Source organism: Ursus americanus, chromosome 17 (genome assembly GCF_024610735.1).
Source record: "Ursus americanus isolate L20-20 chromosome 17, mUrsAme1.1.p, whole genome shotgun sequence".
NCBI lineage: Eukaryota > Metazoa > Chordata > Mammalia > Carnivora > Ursidae > Ursus > Ursus americanus.
In genome coordinates, this window is record NC_142143.1 from 43,800,706 (window position 1) to 43,811,676 (window position 10,971).

Genomic DNA, 10,971 nt, shown 5'->3' on the forward strand with positions numbered 1-10,971 from the left:
TAAGATCTATATTTTAAGAGAATGACTCTGGGATAGGAAGGGAGGTTAGACTGGAAAGGACAGGACTAGACCTGGAGACAGAAGGCTATTACAAAGTTGGAGAGAAAAACAAAAAGGGCTTGAACCAAGCCCACAAAGATAGAAAAAAGAGAATCCACAGTAATTGAAGAGGAAATATAATCAGAATCGAGTCAGCTGACATATTTTAAAAATATAAATAATAAAAAATATATAAATAATTAAAAAGTATGTATTAAAAAAAGGAATAGAGAGCCAAGTCCAAAGCTATGCAGAGACAGTCACAGTTAGGTGTACCTACAGAAAATAAAGTACAGAGAAGTAAGGTAAAACAGATAAAAGGCCAGGATGGTGAATTATTACTGAAGGAGAAGGAGCCCAGATTTCAGGAAGGACTTTCTGCTGTATGCACGCCAAAGAATTTTAGAATTAAGAAAAAGCCAATGAATTTAGTAATTAACTAAGGAATCCACAGATCGATACAAATGGCAGAGCTGAGATCAAATCCAGGAATGTCTTCCTTTAAAACTCAAACTACACTAAAGATCGTTTATCAAATGAAACAAAGATTACATAGAAAAGGGTATAAAATAAATAGCAAAATAACAAAAGAAAACTTGGAAAATGAGAAGACCAAATACATGTCTTGACAATAAATGTGACCAAAGGACTTCTCCCACTCATTATACCACAAGAGCTAAGAATATGAACTTCGAGGGGCGCCTAGTGGCTCAGTCTGTTGGGTGTCTGACTCTTGATTTCAGCTCAGGTCATGATCTCAGGGTTGTGAGGCGGCTTTGGCGCCTAGCGTGGAGCCTGCTTAAGATTCTCTCTCTCCCCTTTCCCCCTCCCCACCCTCCACCCTGCTCTTGCACACACTCTCTCTCTCAAAAAAAAAAAAAAAATGTGAATCAGAACTTTGGAATTGAATCTCAGCTTTGCCCCTTATTAGTTGTATAATTTACTTGAACTCAACCATTTTCATGGTTTCAATATCAATGCTATATAAAGAAACTCAAAATCTGAATCCTATCCAAATATTTAATAGGTAGGTCAACTTAAATGCCTCTCTTCTCTCAAATACCTTTAAAATTAAACTGATCTTCCTTCCAAAATTGGCCTTCCATTCCAACATTAGTATTTTGATTACATTCCCCAAGTCACTGAAGTTTAGAATCTTAGAAATATCATCATTGAACATTCTTCCTCCCGTGACATTCTATATTCCAAAAAAATCCTACGAAGACTTGGCTTCATATTTACTCTGGATTTCTCGGATGACCAATCTCATATTATTATAATATCTTTGGTCTCACCTCACACTCTAGTTGACATGCCAAATTATCTTCCTAAAGCCTCCATGATTAAAAAAAAAAAAAATCTTACCATAACTCACTGAAGGATTCTAGTAAGATACCATTTCTAGAAAGTTTACTTGAACTACATCCCTGCTGGTAGCTAATATCTAAATAACCTTTTTGTCATGAGATTTGTGGGGACTTCTCAGTAGAGAGGAATGAATTAGAGCTGATAAAGCTTCATCATTTCCTTTTCCTCCATCATCTCCTTGGAAACTTAATACCACCTTCCCATGATGAGTTTAAGGGACAGTGTTAAGTCTCTCCAACGGAACAATGGATATACAGTTTTATGGAAAGATGCTCATCAGTGTCAATTATAAAAGAAAAAAGAAATAACCTAAGTGTCCCTCAATAGGCAATTTTTAAAACATACACAGATAGCCCATCCATACAGTGAAATCACATCCATAGAGTGAAACTCTATACTTTCATTTCTACTACTATTGTTATGCTAGCTAACAGTTACCTGAAGGCTTACCTTCCACCAAGTACCGTGCTGAGCACTTTTTATAGTATCATTCACAAGCTTCTCCTTTATAAAAGTTAGGGAGCCCTAATCCACAAGCAAAAATCTGTTATCTTTGTATTCAAGGACCTAAACAATTGTCCACATCTATCTTCCTAAGATAGCTTCCAGTATTTCTCCACTTACTCTCCAACTTACATGGTTTACATACATACCTCCAATTCTGCTTATTCATAAAATTCCTAATCTGATGTATTCTCTTTTCTCTATTTGAATCTCATGTATCCAAGTTCAGTTCATGACCCATACTCTTCTTTCTTGAATTTTTAAGCTTTCTCATACCACCCATACAACCCACACTGACTTTCTCTAACCTGAAGAATTACAGGGAACCTAACCTTTAATATACAGCATATACTGCCTTGCTTATATCCTAAGTTATCTTTTTGTGAGTATAAGTCTTCTGTCAACTAGATTACATATTTTTATTTAACATGTTCATGATGCTTACAATGAAATGGGCAGTATCCTAAAAGCTTTTCAGTATTAACTCATTTGATTGTCATAGTACCCTGAGTAAGATATAATTATCTAAATATTACAGATGTGGAAACTTAGACACTGGAAAGGTATCCTGCCCAGGGTCACACAGTAAGTGACATAGTGGGATTTGAAATCCAAGCAGTCTGGCTCCAGACACGACTCATAACCACTATGCTATGATATCTCCCACACTGAGATCTGAAATAATACTTCTCTTGTGGAGAAAGCAGGAAGAACCAGTGTTGACACACAAATATTGTTATTGTAGATGAACATATCTACAATGTGCCTAGGTAAATCGGTGCAGGTAAAAATATATGTAAGAGATGTGCTCCTAAAAGTCTCCTTATAAACCAAATTATTTTAACTCAAATATCTGATATATTATGCAAGGATCCCCACTACATCTTTTTTTTTCTCCTTCATAATGAAATACTTAAGAAGCACTATATGGAAAGATTCCTAGTATAATATAAATTGTCCCATTTTATATATATTCTTAGTCTTTAATATGTTACAGATATTTTCTTAAAGAACAAATATCATGTTTAAAAAACAAATACAATTATATGTGAGACTAAAGCTGAAAGATTTTATGTAAGATCAAGATAGTAGTAATCAATCAAAAGGCTGGCATTTGTCTCATCTTTTTTTTTTTTTTTTTTTAAAGATTTTATTTATTTATTTGACAGAGATAGAGACAGCCAGCGAGAGAGGGAACACAAGCAGGGGGAGTGGGAGAGGAAGAAGCAGGCTCATAGCAGAGGAGCCTGATGTGGGGCTCGATCCCATAACGCCAGGATCACGCCCTGAGCTGAAGGCAGACGCCTAACCGCTATGCCACCCAGGCGCCCCGTCTCATCTTTTTTAACCACCTCTATGAGGCATACTTAATTTGGATAGACTACTGAGATACCACTTGTAGTTATACTTAATCTGGGGCACGGGCTCTTGTTACATGGGAGTGACAGTGAGAAGGAGGAGTGATCATTGACTTCTTTGAGAATCTGATGAGAGCCATGAACGGATTTACTCCCAAGAACACTACTCATATGCACATACCAAAAACAATTTCACACACTTACCCAGTGAAGAATTCCCAGTCTAGAAAGGGGAGGGAAAGTGGCATTACAGTATCAATTTAAAAGGTTCTAGAAATATAGGAAGAAAAAAAATAGTACATCCTGTGGGCCAAACACTGTGCTGGACTTTCTCATTTAATCTTTGTAACAAAGCTGAGAAGTAGCTAATTAGCTCAGTTTTACAGTTGTGAACCTGAGATTTAAAGAAATACAGTGACTCACTCAAGGCCAGACAAGTCAGTTGGGTGCTGCAGTTGGTAGAAGACTGTTTGACTCCACAGTGCTTTTTCCATTGCACAAAGCTGTTTATTCTAGAACACATTCTTAACCTGGCACTCCTCCACATGAATGCTAAGTGTTCCTGGATACCAACTCAACTCCCAAAAATACATTCTCAGGGTAGGCACAAAGTAATGAAGATCAAAACAATGGTAGATCTCCCACCTTATTCCTCTGAACCCTGAGTTACAGCACCACTACTTATAATTCCAATGACTTCATCTTCCAAACTTTAGGGGTATTAACAAATCAATAATCACATTAGCTGAGGCCAACATCTGTCATTTGCATGTGATGCTTATTTACCCAACATCGTATCCAAAAGCATAGTGAATACTTTTTAAAAACCTCTATTAAAAAAAAGAATTATAGGAAATAATAAGAAAAAATACATCTGCCAAATGAAAGTCTTTTCTTAACTTGTTTAATCAATTTTTTTTTTTTGTATTTGTTGTTGTTATTAGCCAGATCCACTTGCTGTGCTTGCAACCCCCTGGCAAAGCAATATACCTAAAGCAGCAAAGTAAATGAATTATAGATAAAGACTTTTCTGTTTTTATCTAATATCTTTTAAGTCCAACAGACTTTCATTATTGTGTGTGTCTGAGTGTATACATAAAAACTAAACACTGACATTATTTTTGCTATAATCACTAACACTGTTCCAGACTTAAGTATTTAAAGTATCTATTACTACTTCATTAAGACATGAAAGGAGTTAGGTAATTTATAAATTAGTCCTCTCTAGCAAGGCAATAAAAATTAGCTATTGGAGAACTAAACTGGATTGCTACGATGGCAATCTTATCACAATATACAAATGTAACAAATTTACATATTATAAACCTTAAATTTACACATTGTTGTGTGTCAAATATATTTCAATTAAAAAAAAAGAAAACTGAGTGCTTGAATACTTCAACATTTCTTGTCCTTAGTTTCCATAAAGTACAAGGATTATAATCAGTTTAGAGTTCAAACAAATACTTTGAAAGTAAGAGTCAAAAAGTTACTTCTGAGGAGTAGCTCAAAACCCAAAGCAGAAAATGGCAATCAGACATGGAATAATTATATACTAGGAATTTAAAACAATTCAGAAAAACTCTTTTCTCTAAAAAAAAAAAAAAAATCACCCATTCTTCGATAGCACATATGTATCTAGTAAAATACCAAGGAGGGGGGTGTGGAAATTTCAACTATTATATTTTATAAAGATGATGTGAATGAATTGACTGTTCAAAACTGATGGGACTTCCAGAAATACTTGGAAGATATTTCAGACATTCAAAACACTAATCTTACCAATAAGGAAACCAAGATTCCTAGACCAGAGATTATGATGCCAAGCATAAAAGCGACTGCTAGAACCTGAATGCCAAATGTTGCTCAGAAGGTTAAGGTGCATGCGGGGAAAAAGTAGTAGACTTAGCATAAGAAAAAATGGTACACCATTACTACTTGTGGGACCCTAAAATTTAAAACAAATCTTGGTTTCCTCATTTGCCAAACTATCAGTATACTATCTGTGCAGCCAATCTTAGAGGACTGCTTTGCTCATCAAATGACAGCCACCTACCCCAGACTACAGAAGGCAGATAGGTGGAATTCCAGTTAAGAGTCCTAAAAGGGAAAATGACTGATGGTTCTGATTATAAACAATGTTACTTTTATATAGAGACTAGTGGAAAGTGATAGAAAGCACTTAAATTAGAGTGCATGATCTTAGAACACCTTCATATAAGGGGGAAAAATGGCATACAACTAAAGAAAATGAAATGATCACCCAAGAGCACAGACATAAAGAGACATACCATAGATAAAAGATGGTTACAATCAAAATGGCACAAACATTTCGGAATAAAATCAAGAAAGCTAATTGATGGTTAAAGTACCTTAATCATTTTTATATTCCCCAACTACCATAATGTTTGATATTCAACAGTTATGAAATATACAATCATTGAATTTAATTGCTTAGGTAACCACATAAGAGACTGTGGGAACTTAGATCAAGTTTCCTGGGCTAGGTAAAGGATCTTGAGTTAGAGAGCTCACCTACAAGATTCCTTCATAATTATTAGTAACCTAGGAGAAGGTCTGCGTAAAAGGAGCAGTACTAAAAGGCAGTGATCCTTCAGAGACAGCATGGATTCTCAAAATAATAATATTAATAATTATTCATGTGAAATTAATCCCATTACCCTTTTGACTGAATTACCATGAAGGAAACCAATGCAGACGAAGTAAACATTTCTTAAACAAATACGTGCCAGGCACTGTGATAGGAAGTTTACCTATGATGGCTCTCTATTTAACCAACATAAAAATCCAGTAAGTGAAGGGGTACCTCACTGGTTCATTCAATAAGCATGCAGTTCTTGATCCCGGGGGGTTCTAAGTTTGAGCCATATGTTGGGTGTAGAGATTACTTAAAAATAAAATCTTAAACAAAAAAATCCTATAAGTAAGGTCCTCTCATTTTATAGATCAAGAGTCAGCTTACAGGGGCGCCTGGGTGGCACAGCGGTTAAGCGTCTGCCTTCGGCTCAGGGCGTGATCCTGGCGTTATGGGATCGAGCCCCACATCAGGCTCCTCCGCTATGAGCCTGCTTCTTCCTCTCCCACTCCCCCTGCTTGTGTTCCCTCTCTCGCTGGCTGTCTCTATCTCTGTCAAATAAATAAATAAAATCTTAAAAAAAAAAAAAAGAGTCGGCTTACAAACATTAGAATAACCTGCCAAGATCATGATGGCTATGAAGCAGGAGCCAACATGCAAAACCAAGTCTATCAAAGTCCTGTCTCTTTTTACCACATCATATGGCCTCCTAATGCAAAAACACAGTGTATCTTGTCTTTGCAAGCATTTGACAAAGCATCTCATGATATCCCCTGTGGGCAAGACTGATGTAGCTAAGGCAAAAAAGCTAGATTTATAATGCTGGAATAACCATTTTCATTAAAGGCTCTGTGTTCATTAGTTAGTAGCCCATAGCAATCAATCTTAAACTGTTTTCTGTTTTCATTATCATAATATGTACAACACTCCATTGTTTCTCACTCAAGAAGACAGACTATGGCCCATGCATAGTCTGAAAAAGCCCCACCCTAAAATTCTACACATCTAAAGAAAAATACACCTTGGGTCATGCATCACTGGACAATAATGAGACCTGCTGCAGAGCTTTGTACTTGGCCCTCTGTCTCCCTTTTTCAGTCTTTATTAATGCCTCAGGAGAACAATGAAGACATTCTTAGCAAATTTTCAGGTGACTAAGTTAAAATGAGTTGTTAATCTGGACAGTAAGGAACATACGTTCTTCTTTGCATGCCCAGAACCCAAACAAGTGCCTGACCCACAGGTCATGTTTCTTGAATTATAAAATCAAACTTAAAAGGACATCAACAGGCTTTAACCACTGGAGTAAATCTATCAAAGCCAATTTTAATGGGTCAAATATTCTAGGGACAAAAAACTTAACTATAAAATTAAAGGAAAAAGAATCGGAGGGATGTAATGTCCTTTTTGGAAGCAAGACTAAGACAGCAAGCTCAATACTAATCAATGTAACAGCTGTCCACAAGCTCATAGAATCTTTTCTATTTCAGTGTTGGAAAAGGATTCTCAATAGGGAAGGTGATACCCTGTGCTTTGCTCAGCTCAAACCACACTTGGAATCATTTCTATAGCTCAAAGAATCACATTTTAAGGAAAGAAGACAATGATTAAATAACAAGTGTCTAGAAAAGATGTCAAAATAATGAAATGACTTAGAATGATGTCATTGGAGATTCCTTTAGAGGAACCAGAGCTGTTTACCCAATAGACAGACCAAGGGGTGTGATAGCTATCTTCAACTATCAGAAGGGATGTCCTGTGTGACCAAGATTCGGAGGACAGAACTGGAACTGGAAACTACAAAGAAACAGATTTTGGCTTTATATACAGAAAAACTTACTGGAAACTAAAACTGAGCAAAATGAAGTGGGCCATCTCAGGACACTGTGAGTTTTCCACTTTCTATACCAGTTCATCTACCTCTAAGAGGAGATAAGACAAAAGTGGACAATCACTTGACTGAAATATTACACAAAAGACTGAAACAGTGAACGATAAAATACTTCAGGTTCCTCTCGGTCTTATAACTCTTTGAAATAAGATTGCAAGAGAGTGTACTTTGCACAACACAAAGTATGTTACAAAGATAGGTTATAGGTAGTTTTGTTGACAAAAAAGAGGGACTCTTCACGTCTTCTGATCTTCTGATCCATGATCTCCTCTCCACTTGGAAATTAAAAGCATACCCGGTTATGTTTTATGGGTCACAATTCTCTAAAAAAATTAAAACGAGATAAACATATATAAGAGAGAGTAGACACAATGCTGCTTCCATACATTGGTATGCAACAAAATCCTCAATTCTGTAATATAATCCAGACACTGTTTGTGATGACAGTCACGTAAATATTAATATCAGGACTGCTATGTTTTTGATACTGAAAATCTACCATAACTTCATCCTTTCCAGCGAAGGGTGCAGTAGTTTCTCTCTAATATTTAAAAATCTTTAGCCTGCTTTTAGCTTCAAGGATGTCTTTGAAATGTACAATGAAAGTGTAATTTTTAGGTTAAAGGACTAAATTATCTTAAAAGGGGGGAAGGCTCCATTACAATGATTTTCTCTTTTATCTTAGATCTGTAGCACAAAGGTAACAACTAAAGGGGTGGTTTACCAATATCCAGAGGCAGTGGGATTTACTTGCTCAAAAACTTAAGTAAGATCTGTGCTCAAATATCAGCTTGGGCATCATGCATGACTTGTGGAAATATGACTGCCAGTAAATTACTCAACTTAACCAAGCCTGTTTCCTTGCTTGCAAAATGGGACCAATAAAACTACTTCATAGGCTGTTATAAGAATTAAATGACAGAAGAAAAATAAAGTATTCAGCACAGTAAGAACTCACTAAATGTTAGCTATTATTACTTTACCTAAATGAAGTTCTAAATTCCAAATAATCATAGGTATTTATGCTACAAACTTCCTTGATTTCACTAGCAACACTCAACAATAACAACTATTAAAATTGTGTAAGTGCTCTTGTTCAAGGATGTAAGAAAAAAAGAAGTTTCCTCACATTCATTTTTTCAGATATTATGCTTTACTTAAGAGAAGTAAAAACAGGAATAAAAATAGAACATGGAATCAGAGCATCTTTGTGAATTCTAGACTCAGTAGTTTAATAATAGCATCAAATATCAAATGTCACAACAATTAGAGGAGATTATGCATTCTATTAAATAGTGTCAATGTTCTTACCCACTACACAGTCACTAAGATCTATTGTGCAATTTGGGCCATTAATAAAGATGGAGAGCTTCCAATAAACCAGGTCCTAAGTGATTTTATGTATGCTTGTCCTGACAACCCTATGAGCTAGATATAGATACTATCATTATGGCCATTTTAGCACATAAAGAAACCTAGGCACAGACAGGTTAATTAACTTGCCCAAGATCACACAGCTAGTTAAATAGATGGAGATGGGATATGAACCTCAAAAATCAGGCTCAAAAGTCCACTCGATTTTACTACCTGTAACTAAATTGATCAAGTCAGATTAGTTCGAAATTTTTCTTCCAACACGTGCAAACTAATTTCTTTGGGAGAGGGAGGAGCCTACATCTCCCTCAAAGGACTGACTTCACCCCCAATCAATGATTACACTTTAACACTTTTCCAGCGAACTATAAGATAACTGCAGAAGAAAGCCGGCCCGAACCTACAAGCAAAGAAAATAAGTAGCAGCAGCAGCGACTAAACTGTTAGTTTGGGGGACCAACTGTTGGCTAGTAGTCACATGACGTTTCCATGTGCATGTGGATCGACCGACCTCACAGAATGACTGCCCCATAAGTCAGACCCACGCAGGCAGCAATGCAACTGCATAACCCATAACCGGCAAGCGGTCATTTCAAAAACCCTCCACAAATGACTGTTTTGCCAATCAGCACGTTACTCGAAGACAGGACAAAATGGAACTTGCGTAAACACTTAGTCATCAGTAAGCGCTGAAGTTACAAATCACCTAGTTCGCAAAATCAAATCCGCAGCTAAGTTCCTAATTCCGAAAGAAAGAAAAAGGGCTGACAGTCGGTAACTGTAGGGTGAAGGCACCTAGGGCCCGAGCGGAAGTGAATCAAAGGCGAAAACTAGCCAAGCGATATGGGGGACTCCACGATATGCGCAGCCACACGGGGGACTTTTGAGGGACCTTCCACTCCCTTCCCAAAAGCCTGTCCAAATGTCTACAGGATGCCCCGACCCCGCGTGCCCCTAGGGCGAATTCAGAAAGGCAATTCGAAGACAGAGGTGACAGGCCTGAGATTTGTGAGCCCAGATCCAGAGAACCATGGTAGTAAAGTCCTCACAGCCCCGGAGGGGTAGGGGCCCCAAGGCTCCACCTTCCGCTCCCTGGGGCCCGCACCTGCAGAGTGGTGATGTGCTTGTCGTTGAACTTGTTCTCGCAGTAGCGCAGCACCAGCGACGTCTTCCCCACGCAGCCTTCTCCCAGCAGTACCACCTTGAATGAGTAGGCTCTGCCCGCCGCCGCCCCGCCGCCGGCCGCAGCCATCCCGTTTCCCGGCCGCCCGAGCCCTAAAGCTGCGCGGAGCACCCCACAGCCGCCGCAGCGCCTTCAGAGTCGCGGCCGGCGCAGGCCCCTCCGCACCGACCAGCCAACCCCAGGCGCTGTCTCTACTCCCTCCTCAGGGCGAAGCCTGGAAGGGCAGAGGGAAGTCCGAGAATGAAGGACCCCGCCACCACGTCAGGCACCCGAGAAAAGGCGAAGAGCACTCCCTCTCCGCCTCCCTCTAATGGCGTCTCCTTCCTCCTACGTCACACTTCGGGTCACGTGACCGCCGCCGTCGCGGACGGCCCCTGGGACTCGGCCTAGGAGAACGTGCCTGGACGTGGGTGGAGCTTCTGGGGCCTCTTCCCAGGGTGGAGTTGGCTGCGAGTGGAGCTCCTCCGCGCAGTCTCCGGCAGACTGGCTGGCTGCTGGTCACCGCCGCTCTGCAGTTGGTGGAAACCTGCGGGATTAAGGAATGGATAATTTGAGGTAAACCCAGTTCTGGTGGAATGTGGAAGGGCAGAACGTTACGCTTGCCCAGGGAATGTTCAGCAGGCTAATGACCTGGGTCACTGTAAGGCAAATCTGCCAC

At 38.9% G+C, this 10,971-nt stretch overlaps 1 protein-coding gene across 1 annotated transcript in view; it reads right to left on the reverse strand.

The window, feature by feature from the left end:
* Window positions 1-10,660, reverse strand: part of RAB21 (RAB21, member RAS oncogene family) — a 35,211-nt gene extending 24,551 nt beyond the window's left edge. The window contains exon 1 of the mRNA XM_045789573.2: window positions 10,236-10,660. Within this exon, the coding sequence (XP_045645529.1) occupies window positions 10,236-10,382 (147 nt within the window). The 5' untranslated portion in view covers window positions 10,383-10,660. The remainder of the gene's footprint in view (window positions 1-10,235) is intronic.
* Window positions 10,661-10,971: the final 311 nt, after the last annotated feature.